General features: G+C 41.5%; 1 protein-coding gene across 1 annotated transcript in view; it reads right to left on the bottom strand.

Annotated features, from left to right (window-relative positions):
* Window positions 1-12,565: 12,565 nt before the first annotated feature.
* LOC139625029 (ly6/PLAUR domain-containing protein 6-like) overlaps window positions 12,566-18,294 on the bottom strand; it is a 30,262-nt gene continuing 24,533 nt past the window's right edge. Inside the window, exons 2-5 of the mRNA XM_071484606.1 lie at window positions 17,997-18,168; window positions 17,514-17,612; window positions 16,931-17,055; window positions 12,566-14,577 (exon numbers count right to left, since the gene is read on the bottom strand). Coding sequence (XP_071340707.1) covers window positions 14,404-14,577; window positions 16,931-17,055; window positions 17,514-17,612; window positions 17,997-18,114 — 516 coding nt within the window. The 5' untranslated portion in view covers window positions 18,115-18,168 and the 3' untranslated portion in view covers window positions 12,566-14,403. The remainder of the gene's footprint in view (window positions 14,578-16,930; window positions 17,056-17,513; window positions 17,613-17,996; window positions 18,169-18,294) is intronic.

The following is an 18,294-nucleotide window of genomic DNA, read 5'->3' as shown; positions in this document are numbered from 1 at the left end:
CATTTTTGACCAGGACTTGTCCTTTACTTCACATATAAAGCGAGTCTCTAGGACAGCCTTCTTCCACCTGCGCAATATTGCAAAAATCAGACCCATTCTGTGTCTAGAGGATGCTGAAAAGCTAGTTCATGCATGTGTTACCTCAAGACTGGACTACTGTAACTCTTTATTGTCAGAATGTCCCAGTAACCCAGTGTCCCACTGAAAAGCCTCCAATTGATCCAAAATGCTGCAGCACGAGTACTGACAGGAACAAGGAAACAAGATCACATCGCTCCTGTGTTAGCTTCTCTGCATTGGCTCCCTGTAAAATCCAGGATAGCATTTAAAATCCATTAATTGTCAGGCACCATCATACCTTGGAGAACTTATAGTACCCTATTTTCCCAATAGGGCACTTCGCTCTCTAAATGCAGGTCTACTTGTGGTTCCCAGAGTTTGTAAGAGTAGAATGGGGGGCAGAGCCTTCAGCTATCAGGCTCCTCTCCTGTGGAACCAGCTCCCAGTGTGGGTTCGGGAGGCAGACACCCTCTCTACCTTTAAGATCAGGCTTAAAACTGTCCTGTTTGGTAAAGCTTATAGTTAGGGCTGGCTCAGGTATGTCCTGACCCATCCCTTAGTTATGCTGCTATAGAGCTAGACTGCTAGGGGATTCCCATGATTCACTGGGCTCTCTCTCTCGCTCTCGACAACTTTATGCCATTAACTTTGTTTTTGTTTTTTTCTCTCCCGTAGTTTGTGCTTCTCCTCTCTCTCCCTCTCTCTGTCCTCATTCTGCAGGTATCTCTGCCTCTGGAGCAGCAGGATCCAGATCCACTACTACTCATCATTACTATTAACCACTGCTATCTGTCATTATTATTGATAACACCATTACCTATACAGCTGTTCCTGATCTCTCTCTCTCTCTTTTCTCCTGAAAGCTTCATCTTAGTTGTTAGTAAAGTTTTATTGAACAAAATGGTGGATGATGGTGCGTTCCAGAGTTGAGGTCAATAAAGACTAAACTGTTGTAGTGCATCCGGAAAGTATTCACAGCGCTTCACTTTTTCCACATGTTACAGCCTTATTCCAAAATGGATTAAATTCATTTTTAACCTCAAAATTCTACACACAATACCCCATAATGACAAAAAGTTTGCTTGAAATTTTTGCAAATATATTAATAGTAAAAATACAATCATCCTTCAGATGTTTCTACAACTTGACTGGAGTCCACAGGTGGTAAATTCAGTTGATTGGACGTGATTTGGAAAGGCACACACCTGTCTATATAAGGTCCCATAGTTAACAGTGCACAAACTAAGCCATAAAGTCCAAGGAACTGTCTGTAGACCTCTGAGACAGGATTGTATCCAGGCACAGATCTGGGGAAGGGTACAGAAACATTCCTGCAGCATTGAAGGTCCCAATGAGCACAGTGGCCTCCATCATCCGTAAATGGAAGAAGTTTGGAACCACCAGGACTCTTCCTAGAGCTGGCTGCCCGGCCAATCTGAGCGATCGGGGCAGAAGGGCCTTAGTCAGGGAGGTGACCGACGCTCCCCATCCAACCTGATGGAGCTTGAGGGGTTCTGCGAAGAAGAATGGGACAAACTGCTCAAAAATAGGTGTGCCAAGCTTGTAGCATCATACTGAAAAAGACTTGAGGTTGTAATTGCTGCCAAAGGTGCTTCAATACAGTATTGAGCAAAGGCTGTGAATACTTATGTACATGTTATATTTTTGTTTTTTATTTTTAATAAATTTGCAAAAGTTTCAAGCAAACTTTTTTCACTTTGTCATAACAAAATGTGGAAAAAGTGAAACGCTGTGAATACGTTCCGAATGCACTGTAGGTATAGATATAGGTCTCTCTCTCTCTCTCTCTCTCTCTCTCTCTCTTTGTGAGCAGGTTCAAGTAACATCTAAGTCCAAGGATCCGTTAGTTTAAAGCCTGTGTCAGTGGTTCAGATTTGTTCCTCACTCTGCTCCAGCTCTGCCCTCTCACTTGCTCTGTCTCTACAGCCTCTACAGGTTCTTACTCCTGTCCAGAAGGAGAACAACAGACCATATGTGTGTTTCCATCCAGTCACATTTTATTCCTAAACACACACGTGGTGTTTAACAGAAAAACTTCCTGATCCACAGTCTGTTCATGAATGCACAAATGTAAAATTACATTTTAAAAATGATATTCACAATGTAAAATATAATTCACACCACTGTTTGCTTGCACTAACACTCTCACCAGTCATCAGAAAAGATCTTAAACATTTTACATTGACATCAATTACATGAACCCAAATTCTTTTCTCCTCCAGTCTGTTCAAAACTCAACAGGTTACCGTATGTGCTGTAAAACTGACATCTAGTGGGCTTTTACACAAACACCACAGTAAATGAACATGAAAATTAGGATATTGAAGTTATATTTTTCTCAATAAGTAGTGGCCTATAAAAATTTAGATATTAATAATGTCACTATTATCTCCTAGACCTCAATTCATAGTTATGTTGACTAGGGAATTTTCTTCTCTTGGAATGATTAAGGTCTGTGTAAGTCTCGCCTCAGAAATTGATGAAGTGGTACCACCCAAATGTAAACGCCTTGAGATGTTCAAAACTGACGTGTTAACACAGATCTTTTTGTTGTCTTAAGACGTAATTATTGTGTTAAGACCATAGACTGTATATAAAAAGGTTATTAACAAATTTGACATATTATCGTGTTGGTTAAATAAGACATTTTGGACGTCTCCAGGGCCGCCAATGGAAGTATGACAGTGTTATAGAGGTGTCCTCATATCAGTTATTATTGAATGTGGTTTTATGACTGATCCAGATGTGATCCTGGATCTGGTCCTGTTGGTCCTGTGTGTGTGTGTGTAGCTGGGTGTGGCTTCCTGTGTGGACTCCAGTCTCTGAGGACCTCAACCCTCAGCTCCACCCTCAGTGGACTGATCTCAGAACAGCAGAGGGTCCACATGAAGACCAGAGACCTGACCCTGCTGGAGACAGCTACCTCACCTTTGTGTGATGTTTGGGTCGTGAGTAAGACAGAGAGAGTCATAGCTCTGAGCTCCAGTGATAAAACAACACAAACACAGCGTCACCTCTTTCATGTTGGTTTTGGTTCATTATGACACTGTTCTGTCATCAGAGTGATTAATGACAGACACTGAACATGACTGAACATGACGACATGTTCAAAAGTCACACATGAAGTTCACTGCAGCCACCTTGTGGTGGGAAATGGTATAGCAGTGATTGGAGGCTCCATCAAAGCCCCATGATGGTATTTTTACCATATGGCTGGTAATAAGCTGGTAATCAGCTGGTAATCAATTCACTTTATTTGTATAGCTCCAAATCATAATCTACATTATGTGAAGGCTGAGTACCTGAGTTTATTATAGAGAGAAACTGGGGCACCTTGGTGCCTCACCTGGTAGAGTGCATACTATTAAGGCTTAGTCCTAACCGCAGTGGCCCGGGGTTCCAATCCACATTTACATGTTTACCATCACAGTGAAAATGAAGTGTCAGCCATCTTGGCCCCTTCTCTACTCCCGCTACACCCATGACTGTACCCCCACCCACCTTCCAACACCATTATTAAGTTTGTGGACGATACAACTGTGGTTGGACTCATCTCAGGAGGAGATGAGACTGCCTACAGGGATGAGGTCCTGGTGGGGTGTGTAGTATAATATTATAAGCTAATAATCTCTATCTATCTGCTAAATGTACTATGTCTACAATAATGATTACTATGATTACTATACTCATCACAAAAATGATTGAAGTGTGAAGAATAATGTCACAATATATGTAAAGTGTGTGTATCACTGATTATGTGCACTTGTGTTAAACTCAAGCAAATATATTGTTTTTAAAAAATGCAGTATGAAAAAGTCAGAACATAATGGTGTATTCCTGGATGAGAACATGGTTTTAAAAAAATATAGTCAAAGAGAATCAGAATATAATGGTGTCCACTGGGCATGGCCTTAACTAAAAGAAAAAATAGATAAGCCTCATGAATGTAGTATATAAGATTTATGTCTTAAAAGTTTCAAGAAATAATGAGCTATGTACCACAGTTTCGATGGATAATGAGGTATTCATGCAATCCAGGTGTTCTACTGAAAATGGGTTTGACTGTAAGAAAATAGACCAGACCTGGGAGGGGTCAGGTTTGGTGGACACAACAGTTTCGGTAGACATACAGTTTCGATGGATACTGGTGAAATATGATAGGAGGTGTGGACAGTTTTTGGATTATAAAAGAAGATGTCACGTATCATGTATTCAGATCAACTTTTTGTTGTTGTCAGGCTTTGTTGTCGACAATAAATCTCTGCTGCACTGAATTCTGCCTCCCGGTGATTTTTGAACAACTGATAAGATTCAAGACTTAGAATCTGGTCCATGATTGGGGCCTCTGTCCCACATCAGGTGGTGCGCAGAGAACAATCTTGCCCCAATCCCCTCCAAGCAAATGAGCTCATAATAGACTTCCAGAAACACAGCACAGATCACAACCCACTACACATCCTTGAAGACTGTGTGGAAAGGGTGCCTTCCTTCAGGTTTCTGGGCATGCACATTGCTGAGGATCTCTCCTGGACCACCAACACCACAGCAGCAGTCAAGAAGGCACAACAGTGACTTTACTTCCTGAGGATCATTAGGACAACCTGCAGGAGAAGCTGCTAGACTCTAGGAAACACTGACTCCATCACTCACAGCACATGTTTACATTCCCCTGCACTATATATTTCTTATTTCTGTAAGTCAAGTATATTTATTTCCTTACTGCACTCTTAACTCAGACTGTGCAATACTACAAGTGCAATACCAATGTGAGCAATTATTCCAAATGGTCAACAGCCTTGACTACACTGTATTGTCAATGCCTTTTAGATTTTAAAAGTCACTATCTTCCTTTTCTTCATTCCCTTGTTTCATTAAAGCTGACAGAGCTAACCATGCTACATTCTCCTGGGCTATTAATGAGCAGTTTTTACCATCCTGGATACAGAGTCCTGTAGCAATGATATGTTTCTGTAGTCCAACCCTGAAATCATCATAACCTGGTTCCCTCCACAAACAGCCAATAGAATGATGTCAGAGACTAAAATCTGAACATGTCTTGAGCTGGTGTTAAACACAGACCTGATTTCACTCATCAGCCAGAGACACATTCAAACAGAAACTCAGGACCAGGGAACAGGAAGTGATGACATGAGACTAATGTCTGTTAGGACTCGCTCCTGCGGAACTTGATCTGCTTCAGGGGAACACATTTTAAAATGTACTCTTCACTGGAAAGTGTTTTGTTGTTTTTGAGACATTTGTTGTTGCGTGTCTGCAGGTTCAGTCGCCCTTCACATTCATTTGACCATAAAACCAGATTATAAATATGACGAAAGGTCACAGATCAATGACGAGTACCACAGGTCATCTGCTCTGACCACATGATGCTGGTGAAACATAACAGATGTCAATAAGCCTGTTTGTCTCTGTAGGTGGGAAAATCCTGCTCTCAGCACGTCACCATGAAAACAGTGAGGCACAGAGCCTCATGAACACCTCCTGCCAGTAGAACAACAGCTGGTGTTGTCATGTGACTGTTTACTCTCAGTCAGTGTGAGAACACTGTACAACATCAGCTGGAGAACTGTACTGGTTCAGTACTGGTTAATGTTGACCACACGGTGCAGATGAAGTGTGTGAAGGTGTGAGTGTGTGTGTTGGTGGTGACTGCCTGTGTGTCACTGTGTAATCCCTGGAGGACCATGCTGGGAACTGATCCACTAATCCTGTTAGACCTTCACTCCAGGAATTCAGACCACATCTGAGGTCTGTAATGAGGCCGACTGGGGCCTGCAGGCGGGGGAAGCAGGGTATGCTGGGACTTTCTGCACTGGTGCACAGGAAGTCTGAGAAGACATTAGGATGTTCCTGTTGACTGTCTCCAGATGTTACAGATGTTCAGCTTCCATGTATTGTCAGGTAGATGTTTCTCATTGTCTCAGTACAGTACACTGACAGGTGTTTCACTTCATAATTTACACCTCTGACGGTAGACTGGACTGAGATTCTTCTTGCCTATTACCTATAATCAATGCTCTATTATCTATTTTCAACAGTAATAATATGACTGTTAATGTTATGTTTTGGAAGGAGTTGAGGACCCAAATACAAACAGTCCAGGGATACAGTAGAAAAAAGACAATTTATTAAACCAAAAAGTAAACTTACAAAAACTGGAGAAAACGAAGACAACTCAAAAGTCAGAGGGGGGGGAAACAAAACTGAAGCACTGGAAATCCAGGGCCAGAAAACAGGAAGAAGAGGAATGAGGCTGGGGAAGGAGCTGGGAATCACAGAAAAGCTGAGACATTGCCCAGGACCACCAACTCAGGAACAATGGAGACATCAACTGGGACCCCTGACACTGGAAAAGGTGAGGTGTCAGTCAGGGTGGTTGGCTCAGGGAGGCTCAGGCTGGAGTCTGGAGACCTGGGGCTGAGGCTGCTTGGAGGACCAGCGTTTCCGTGACCTTCGTCCCTTTCCAGGGGCTCCCAATCCTAGATACCTCCCTGGAAAGGCTAGGTGAGTTCCCCAGAAAGGCGACAGCTCAGTGTACTCCAGGTCTGAATCTGACAGGGGTTATGTGCAGGCTAATGTGCAGAGAGGCCTTGAGACTATACTCTAGACTGCTAGCTTAAGACGAGACTGACTGAAGGTGAGGAGACTGGGTGCTGAGAGCAAGCAGTCCTGATGCTAGCCAACTGGGGCACAAGCTGGAGGCTGGAACCCTGGGGCTGAGGTGCAGAGCTACTAAACAAAACCCACCAGTTGTAAGGCACCTTCTCTGCAAAATCAGTGTCCCACCTCCAAATGGCAGCCAGTAATTTCCTCATACAAAAAAGTGTCCACAGAAACACTGAAATCGCTCCAAGTGAAAGGTAAATAATAATTAAAAAAAAGCTTGTCTGCTGGGTCCATGTTGATCAGTTCGTTCTGATACATTTTGGAAGGAGTTGAAGATCCAAATGCAAACAGTCCAGGGAGAAAGTAGAAAAAAGGCAATTTATTAAACCAAAAAGTAAAATTATAAAAACTGGAGAAATTGAAGAGAACTCAAAAGCCAGATGGGAGAGACAAAATTGAAGTACTGGAAATCAAACGGGGAACACTAGAGAAACACAGGAGCAAGAGACACTGGATAATGACATGGGGAAACAGAACAGACAAACTGACAAAGACCAAGGCAAAGACAGAGATTTACATACATAAGGAAGGCACCTGAACATAGGTGTAACACATTATCAACCAGGAGGAAAAACAGAACAAAGACAGAGAGTAAACTGACATGGGTAACTTCAAAATAAAACAGGAAATGAACCAAAAAGTCCAAACAGAATCAAAACTTAAAGTACAAACTGGCTCACCTGGTAGAGCACATACCATTAAGCCTCAGTCCTAACCACAGCGGCCTGGGGTTTGAAACTGACCTGCTGGCCTTTGCTGCATGTCATCCCCTCTCTCCCCAACTTTCCTAACTCTCTCTCGCTGTTATTATGAAAACAGTGAGCAGCTGTTTCATCACTGAGCCTTTTTAAAATGAAACTGTATTAGTTCATTTGGAACGTGGACAGGTGGACTGATCTGTCCTCTGTAACCTTCACCAGACTTTAACCAGAGTCTTGGGCTCTTCTGAACCTGACAAACTTCATCTTGCTTTTACTGTACATGAGGACTTGTTTAAATGATGGGTTTACTGTACACATGAGGAGTTCTTAAAATGATGAGTTTACGGTACATATGAGGACTTGTTTAAATAATGAGTTTACAATACATATGAGGACTAGTTAAAATGATGAGTTTACTGTACATATGAGCGCTGGATTAAATGACATATGAATATATTTTCAATATAAAAGCCCTGGTAATTACTTTTTCTGAGGAGTTGTAGTTATCTGTCGCAGGATGCATTTTTCTTTTAAATGAAACAGTTCAATCTAAATATTCTTATCATGATTTATTGTGGAGAATCCACCAAGAGTTTGGTCTCTAAAGCTTTGAATAATGACACTTCCCCTGTAACAATGAAACATCAAACATGATATCAACGATTGTAGTGCTGAATACTTAATATCTATTTGCTCAGAACATTATCTTCATTGTTGGTTGCTGTCAGTGTTTGTATAAAATCATGGTTTCAGGCCCAGAGTAAGTCCTGTAGAAGTCTTATTATACTGTACTTCCATGAAGTCCATTAGCATAGCATTCATCAACTCACAGAATCAGATCCAGCTCATTCTCATGGCCCAGAGGCATGATGGGAGTAAAACTACAGCAAATAAACTTGGTGTTTGCACCAGATGAGCAATTCACTTTAAGACTGTTGTTTTTAAATTATGTTTCACCTCATGACAGTGACTTGTGCATGCATGTTGTTTGGACTGTGACTGGAGAAGTTTCCCTCAGTTGAACTGGTTCACATGTTACTGAGCTCCAACTTAGACACTGATTAAACTCACTGTAACCTAATTTACTGCTTCTGAGTCAAGCTGGTAATGATGACAAACTTTAGGACTTAACACGCAAAGATTTAATAGTGGTGTAATCCAGTCCTGGTGTGTGTGTTAGTAGGACTGGACTCATACATTTAGTAAATATCAGTTTGCAACCCTGCATCTTCTTCAGTACATTCATATCAGTAAACATCATGAACAGCCTGCTGTGTTTACTCATGTAGAGACTCAATGTTGGAACAGACAGCTCACAGTAAGATCACATATACCAGGGGTCGGCAACCTTAAACACTCAAAGAGCCATTTGGACCCGTTTCCAACAGAAAAGAAAACACCGGGAGCCACAAAACCCTTTTGACATCTAAATATAACACTGTATATATCGTTTTTTTTACCTTTATGCTATGTATAAAAAAACTATAGTGTGTTGCATTTATGAAATCAGTGAACTGCTACAAAGAAAAGAAAATTTTATTTGTGCATGCAACAAAAACATTTTGAACTCTGAAAAAAAGACGCTTGGTTGAAGATCACTTTCAAATAAAATACTCAGTGTCTATTTGAGTTCTCCTCGTCAACAGTGAAAGCAAATGAATCTGCCCACGTAGCATTAAATGTTCTGTTTTCTTCAAAAACTTTTCTTTTCTTGGATTTATCCATGGTTGGCCTACCGGGGGTCGAAAAGCTCAATAAATCGCGTGCCGGCAGGTGTCCCACATCGGCGGTTATGTTGCACATTTTGAGCGACAAAAAATTAAACACGTTTTATTTTAATGTTACAAGATCACCATAATCTTCAAATTTAGAATAACATTTAAAATACTAACGAACTAAACTAAAATAAGTTTACATTAAATACTCATTATTTATTTTCCAAAGCTATTTAAAGGTCCCATACAGTCTAAAGGTAGATGTCCATGTGTTTTTGATTATAAAGCAGGTCTAGGTTCTCTATTAATACTGTGAAAGTATCAAAGCCTCAGTCCACAGAGAAATGCACACAGCCTGTATTCAGAATATGAGACTTAAAACCAGCCGTCAGGACTTCTGGAACTTTGTGATGTCACAATAAAACAGTCAGCCCCCACCTGGACCCATCTGGACCCACAGTCCAATCCTGCAGGATTCGGTTTCTCCCCATGTTTACCTGAAATCTTCTATTTTTCTATTTGATCTCTATGAAGGACTCTTAAAGTGTTTTGTCAGTGTTTAATCTTTAATCTTTTCTTCTTCTGATCGTTGTATGACTTTTATCTTGTTCTTTCCAGTTTCCTGTTTTATCAGTCGTGTTGTTTCATCAGCCACGCTTGTACTGAAACCAGCTGTTGTTGTGTGAACATCATAACGTCTCTACCGGTCTCTCGTCTTGCAGTCCCAATTAATCATTCAAAACTCCACATGGTCTGGCAGCGAAAGAAGGGTAGACTGATCCTTCTCTTTTTTCTGGTAATACCTGGTAGTCCTGGATTCTGTGGGGACGTACGCCTCTGTGGCTGGCCTCAGAGCACATAGGCACTGAACCGGTCAGCTGGAGGGTCAAGCAGCCAAGGAGAATGAACTGGAGGCAGGGGCAGTGAACCTCGTTGCCAATGCTGCCTGAGGATCCAGATGTCTGTACTGAAACCAAGTCGATGTTTCTCTCCACACAAGTCCAGCTTGAGTATTTTAGTATTTTAGTCTGAATTTGACGTCTGATTCAGTGCTGGCTGACCAGAGCAGTGAATTTTACCAAGCTAGAGTTTAAGGCTATCATCCATTACCTGTGCTTGGTTTGGCCAATCAGACCAAGCTGAGCTACCCCCCACCCCCACCCCACACCCACACACACACACACACACACACACACACACACACACACACACACACACACACAGACACACACACACACACACACACTACAGTTAATACGATGTTCGCTCACAGTCAGAGGCCTCTGTAATCTCACCTGGCCTGCGCCCCTGACCCTCCTAATCCCTTTCCCCTGACATTCCAGTGGGATAACAGGAGAGGGGGCACAGCTGACTCACACCCCCACCCTTGCTCTCTGCATGAAATCAGCCTGTAACACTCAGCAGGTCATGGTCTATCCACTTCTCCAGCTGCAGCAGATTAACTGTATCACTGTTTCAGAGATCATGCTACACTGGGATTCTTCTGTTCCGTGTCCAGAGAGAGAGGAACCCCCTTGTGTTTCCTCAAGGCTCTGCACGTGTGCAGCATAATTCAAATCTCTGCATCAGGAGCAGGGGACAGAATGTATTACTGCTCTGCCTACAACAGAGTGGTGCTGTTTTTACTGCAGTTCTAACGCTTCATGGACCTACAATGATCACTGCTACTGTTAAAACTACTTTCATGAGTGGTGTCGGTGTCAACTGACGAATCTCAGTCCAGTGTCCCCTCTCATTTAGCACTGTGTTTGGTCTCCACCAGCTCCTCTGTGTTCAGCAGCTGCTCTCTGACTGTGTCTGACTGCTCAGCAGTGAGAGGACAGTGTTGGACAGAACTAACCCTGACCCTTCTCTAACTGTTCAGGGGAGCAATAAGCTTAAGCAGTCAGTTCAGCAATAATAATAATAATGATTATAATGATAATCATAATAACAACAACCTCACAAATCTCACAGGTCAGAGGCCTCTGAGCTGAGGGGCTTTGATGATACCTGATGATACCTGATGATACCTGATGATAGCTGATGACACCTGCCTTCTTCACTGAATTATATATTGATATTTTCACATGATCTGTCACATTATTAAAGTAACCTGGTTTCAGACCTCTGAGTCACTGCACACATCAGTGACCGATCAGTGATCCAACAGGTCTGGAGTCTCCCCAGTTGGTGGAAACAGATGACAACCCAGTGCTTGGTAAGTAGAGCAAAAAACTGAGATATCACTTCCTAACAGGAAGTATGCATCCATGAAAAACGGCAACAGAAACAATCCAGGTTGGTGGATATGATAGATGCAGCTGAGGCAGTGAGGGGGGAGGAGGTTAGGTTTGGAAATTCACTAAATGACCCCAGTATAAATTATACTGAGCAGCTCCGCACACACCTGCACACACACACACACACAGCCGTGACACTTGCTTCTTATTGGTTCAGGAATTCAAAACAAACATAAATCAAATCTGAAGTGAAGTGAAAAAGGGAAATTCAAGTAAACTCAAATGTCAAAATAAGAAGACAAATCTTTTTTCTTGAATCTGGTTAACCCTAACCCTAACCCTTCAACCAAATTAATAATAAATAATTGATTTCAATAAGTACAAAACCCAGACAATAGTTATTTGTTCACAGTACAGTTATAACCTTCCCCTCAAATCTCCCTTTGAAAGTGCTTCCAGGAAGAACATGAAGGTACAAGCAGCTCATTGATCAGCAGGCTGGTCACTGTTACATGAACACCATGACAGGTCCTAAGGTCATGGCGGGAAGCTAATCCCTTCTTAGAAAAAAGGATTAGAAATTACACTTGAGGTAGAAAGCCTGAGAAAGCTGCAGGCTGTCCTGAAAGAGGAGAGGGCAAAAGAGGAGGTGAGAAGCTTTTCTCTTTGTTACCTAGGTGATTTCCAGACCAGGACATCAGCTCAGCAGTGAGGCGGCTGGTCACACCAACACACTGTGAAAACAAAAACCTCTGCTCAGCAAAGTCCACTTCATTTAGTCACCACAGAGCAGAGGAAGGAGGCCCGGATATTAACCTGTGACCCAGAGTCACATGGAGCCAGGTCATGTTCCCATGTACCTCCAGCAGAGGAGGAGGGAAAGGACGGGACCTGAGAGTTCTACCGAGTTCTACTGTGTCGTGTTGTACTGTGTTGTACTCATGCCAGAGTCAACAAGCTGGTCAGGGAGGTCAGATCTGTGTTCAGGCTGGTCCTGGTCCCTGTGCTGGTGCTGGTCCTGGTCATGGTTCTGGTTCTGGACCTGGACAGACCAGAGGCAGTGACAGAGAGGAGGAGGAGGATGAGGTTGACCTCCAACCTGCGCTGACTGAGGTCAGACGAACCACACAGACGTCTGCAGTCACAACAAACTGACAACTTTATTGGCTCCATGCTCACAAACACTGTAACAACAGCACATCAACATGGAGGGAATGATTTTAGTTGATGTTCACCTGTAACATGAAAACTTCAGGTTTTATATCTCTACATACATGTATACACGCACTTTTACATACATAAAACAAAAGCTGAACAGTGTTACCTGATACAACAACATCAAACACACACAGGAGACAGAGGCTCTAACACTGGACATGTGTCACTGAAGGTGGATGAGACATGTCACAGGAAATGGGACCACAGAAGGTGCACACACACTGTTCTTGCCACCACTGTGTTCCTGTGTTGTTTCATTGCATTGTGGGAAAGATAAAACATATTGGTCACACCTGCCTCCAGTCACAATGAAAGATGCCTCACTTTAACAGCCTTGATTTTCATGTGATGGAAGTTTCTGCTCAGTCTTCATCAGCTCCTGGACAAACCAGACCAGGTCAGAGTCACCCCTGATCCTGACCCAGGCCAGTTTGACCAGGGTCTTCAGTCAGATGTTAAGGTAGACAGTGTGAACCTGCTCAGAGGTTGACTCAGGTGAGCTACAGTTTCATAGTGACAAACTGAAGCCCAGCGTGTTTGAAGAACTGTCGTTAACGTCTGAAAGGTCAGAACCATGCTCACCACAAGGGGGAGCACACAGGACGGTCAGGGTCAGGGGTTCTGTCAGAGGACCTATTAAAGTGGATCACAGCCACACAAAATGATGCCTGCAGTTCTTAGTCGGTAATGTGGTCTATATACACTGAAATATGACATCTGTGAATCAAAATGAACGTTTTGGATGTGTTTCTACTCTTCTGATTAAGTTTTCCTCACAAGAAGCTGAAGACAGTGAAGTAACAGTTAGGTCATCATGACGTCCATGTTTTCAACGCTCAGATTCTTGATCTGAACTCTCTGCATCACATCAAACTCTCATACACACTTTTCTCACAACACTTGATATAAAAATAAATACTTTATATATGTACATGCATTCAACCACATACAATATGATCACGCAGTCTCTTTCTGTCACCAGTCTTACAGAGTCACGGCCTTCATATATTCTCATCTTACACAGTTGTTTTACAAACACAGAGCAACATCATCATCACCATCATCATCATCAGCAGCAGCAGCAGCAGCATCAGCAGGTCAGTGAGTTTATCAGAGCGTCAGCTGCTGATGGAAGTGATGCTGAGGAGAAGTGATCACAGTGGGCCGGCTGGTAGAATACTGTTAATATTACATGTTGGATGCTGTTTCCTGAACAGCCACATCAGAACTGTTCCCTAAATACTTCCCTTTAATCGGTTTTATGTTGGCTGCAGAAATAGCACAAACGAACATGTTGCACCTTAAGTCAAGCCCTCTGAAACTTTTTCTCCTACTTGAACATTTGGAGGACGATGCAGAACAAGATGAGAGGATTAGTCAATAATCTCAAAACTACTGTTTCCTCCTGGATCCACTGTGTATTTCACTGTTGTGTAACAATGGCACATCAGTTATTAACTGTAGCCCTGCTGGTTAGACGACTCTACAGCAACATAGTGTATGATGGGAAAATTAAGCAACAATGATTTTTAATGAGAACAAAACAGTTATTCTTTATGTCATAACTGTTGCAAATTCTCAATACATGTAAAACCTGATATTTTCCATTTATTTATATTCTGTAAAATGTAGACTTGGAGTTTTAGAGGAAACTGTCCAAACTGCCTTGTGTCAGATATCAGTCCGACCAGAACTCATGTGGTCCACTGACAGGTTCACCTGGTCCTGTCAGTACACCTTTGTGGACTTTGTCTGCACTTTTCAAACTCCACTTGAGATGATAAAGGAAGTGATGATGAGTAAAAAAGTCAGTGTGTGGCTTTGTGGACGTCCCATAGAGCTGCTGAGAAGTGAGGTGGTGGAGAAGATGGCGTCTGTTTCGTTCCATGGCACCGGTAAGTTACAGATGTTTCCCTCACAGCAGGCTGTGCACACCTGGACAGGAAGACACAACACAGTACTAACATGCTAAAATAGCACATAAGCTTGGCTGCTTGTGTTTGAACCACTGTTTGGAGCAGCTAACCTTTTGGTAGGGACTGTATCAAAATGACTGGCGCTACATTTATATTTGTATTTATATTTACATTTATAATTATATTCATACTCATGTTTATATTTATATTTATATCTAATTTATATTTATATTTATTTTTATAACTACATTTATATTTATATCTACATTTACATTTATATTCACATTTATATCTACTTTTACACTTATGTTCACATTTATATTTTTATTTATATTTACATTTAGTCATTTGTCAAACACTTTAATTCAAAGTGATTTATGAGTGAGTGGGCTTCACTTTTCAATAAAACAATATTAGTACAACTAGTTCCACCATTAATCTTAACCAAAAGTGCCAAAGTATAAGTAACTAGCAGTGGACACTAAGTGTCTATGGAGGATCACAGTGTCATTAATTTAAATCTAACTGGACGATAGAAGCACAAAGTGGGAAGTGAGAGGCAGGTTCAAAGAATCTAGTGGCAACCCTAAAGCGGACTGTATCATCGCTAACGTCTCGTCTGCTTCACTCCATCAGAGATTTGAGTCCTCAACTCTCTGCTCCTGTTCACCACATGAGGTAAATGTAAGTAGCAGCAACTGTCTCATCCTGTTTAATACACTTTACTTTCTGAATTAAACTGTGTTGAGTATCTACAGATAAGCGCTAATGTTTTCCAACTTTACGGTTGTGGTCATGTGACGTGGGGTAATGTGAGGTGGTCATGTACAGTCAGTGTGTTACCTGCACTAGATTCAGACCAGTTTAGAGAAGCAGCAGGAACAGACACACTAGCAGAGTGATGAGCTGCTGTGTTCAGGGTCAGCAGGAAAATCGTGCTTTAGATACTTTAAAAGATGCACACTCAGACAATTCAATAATAATTCGCTTCATGTAGAATATTTTCACAGCTTTTATCTTCCTATCAAAACAAAGTGAAGTTTGTCTCTTCCTGATTCTCTCAGCTGACCTGCGGCTGCAGTGTGATATAGAGAGCGCTGGAGTGAAGTGAACACTTAAACAGATACTGGGCTGTTTTCAGTGGGCGTCTTGTAAAAGTGTCTGAAACATGTTTTTTTCTGCTGGTTTCATATTTTTTTCTACAAACCATCAGTATTAATTCACCCTGTTTACTACATGATCCTTGTAACGTGACGCAGGTCGTATGAGATGGTGTTTCCAGATGGGTTTTGGTGGGTCAGTCCATGTCCAAAGACTTGGGTCTGTGGACCATAAATATCAATCAAAATATTACAGATTTTTACACCAATTATTTCCTCCTTGATGTTTGGAGACATGTTAATCCTAAAGTAAGACATATTCATAAATTAGACCTGATGGAAGCTCTGAATCTTGATTAATAACAACCATACAATTTAAAACATGTTTCTGTGGTGCCTTCGCTAATGCCTGAAACAAACAACATGTAGCTAGAAATGTTGGAAATTTAATGCTGATTTTCTAATGATGAGCAGTAGAGTTAAGACAGAATGATAACATAATTTCTTATGAAAATAATCAGGATTAAAAAAAAAAATGAAGTGACACAATATTGTATTGATAATGGTAAAAGAACATTATATCCTCCTGACACAATCTGGGTTAGAGTTACAAATACGTCTGATCAATGACGCTTTGTTATCGTGTACAAATAAAGGAGAGCTGAGCAGGTTGTAACTAAATTAGATGAGTTGTATCTCAATAAAGCACAAGGGCATTGATATGATCCACAGCAAAACTGACTGAAGATGCTGAGAAAATAGTTCCTACTTCTGTAAATAAAAAAAAAACAAAACAAGCCAGGAAAGAAACAAAGCTTCATCAAAACTTGTGACTCAAATTTATTCTTTATCATTTTATTTGTTTAAAACATTTTTTTTATTTGACCTACAGTATTCATTGGTGGGTTAATATATTATTTAATTATTTTATATTGTTTATTTACTTTATAATATAGTATTTTTATTCGTGGATTCATTAATTCTTTTGAAAAATCTCCTGTTTTTACTTTGTAGTTGATATCAGTTAATTCTGTCATGAGCTGCCTGTGGTCTCACTGTTTTTGGACGTTTCATTAATATCATATTAAAACTTTTCTTTTCCCATCAACCTCTTTTGTGTCGTCTGCATTCAGTTTTCCCTCAAACGTAACAATGTTGTTAAAAAGGTTTGAAGAGATGATATCTATGAAGATCTTAAACATTGATCCTGATGATTGATTCTAAATGATAATGATCATCAGTGATTTATTAGCAGATTTTCTGAGTTCTCACCTTGTTTCCTTCATGATCCACGTCAGTGCAGCCTGTGGAGAGACAGGCGTCCACACAGCGTTTGGTCACTGACACACTGTCTCCCTCCACGTCCACCGTGTGGCGAGTGTAGCAGAATCTGGCCCCTGAAACACATTGGAGGTTCAAGAGGGAAGCTAAGACCAGGTCCTGAACACGGTTTAGACCAGGTCTGAGGCTGACTCAACTGGGATCATTAGAAACTGTAAACCAGCTACAACAAGTCCTGGAGGACAGTCATGACAATCTGTCTGTGTTCAGAGTCTGATTTACTAAGACAGTAGCTCGTAGATGCTCTCATAAATGTCCCCCCCCCCCCCCCCCCCCCACCCACCCACCCACCCATATTAGGGGCAAAACATGACATAAATACTAATGTGATTTTAAAGATAAATATATAATGAAGACAGGTTGTAACACAGAGGAGAGGAAACAGCTGAATATACATCTAGTTTACAACATTAGCTACTGCTTCCATCAGTTACACCAGGTGTGTGTTTTACTGCTGGTTTCTTCTCACAGGTCACAGATGTTGGTTCAGTTTAAGATCATAATGTGGTCTCACCATGAGGACAGTACACATCTGGAGCCCAGCGGTTACACTCAAAGTTGTCTTTAGCATCTTCACAGGTGAAGCACTTGAATCCACCAGGAAATGGAGTACCTGTGGAAAGACCAAGCACACCATCAAAACCACAACAACACTAACAGTCAGTCTGGTTCTGTCACTTTCACTTCAGCACAGCTCACACTGGTGACTGCAGTGTATGGTATAATACACAGGCTGCAGTTTGCAGTATAATACACAGTCTGCAATATCAGTATAATACACAGTCTGCAGTATCAGTACACAGTATAATATACAGTCTGCAGTATCAGTGCACAATATAATACACAGTCTGCAGTATCAGTATAATACACAGTCTGCAGTATCAGTACACATGATATACAGTATATATAATATACAGTCTGTAGTATCAGTGCACTGTCTGTGTGCAACCCTGCAGTGAGTAACACAAACAGAGACTTTTTGAAGGTGGACACTCACTTGAGGGGTAGAGGGATATGATATCTTGTTCTGTGAAGTCTCTGGTGTTGGTGCTTTTCAGAAGATCCACAATGATGGTCAGCAGCAGGACCCAGGCCACCGCAGACCAGGGCTCCATCGCTGCTTCCTGGAGCACATGCAGCTTTCTGATTCGTGAAGATCAACCACACAGCTGTGAAACAAGAAGACAGAGATCTCTAGGTCACGGCTGCATGAATGAAGGTGATGGTCTTTAAAATTCAAGGTCATTTTCCAACAGCCTGTGCTAATGTCCAGTCTGGATATTGATCTGTATCGA

The sequence above is a fragment of the Trachinotus anak genome, unplaced genomic scaffold (assembly GCF_046630095.1).
Source record: "Trachinotus anak isolate AG129_WGS33_773 ecotype Australia unplaced genomic scaffold, CSIRO_AGI_Tana_v1 ptg000001l, whole genome shotgun sequence".
NCBI lineage: Eukaryota > Metazoa > Chordata > Actinopteri > Carangiformes > Carangidae > Trachinotus > Trachinotus anak.
Note: the sequence above shows the minus strand (reverse complement) of the source record. Positions and strands in the feature narration are given on the sequence as shown.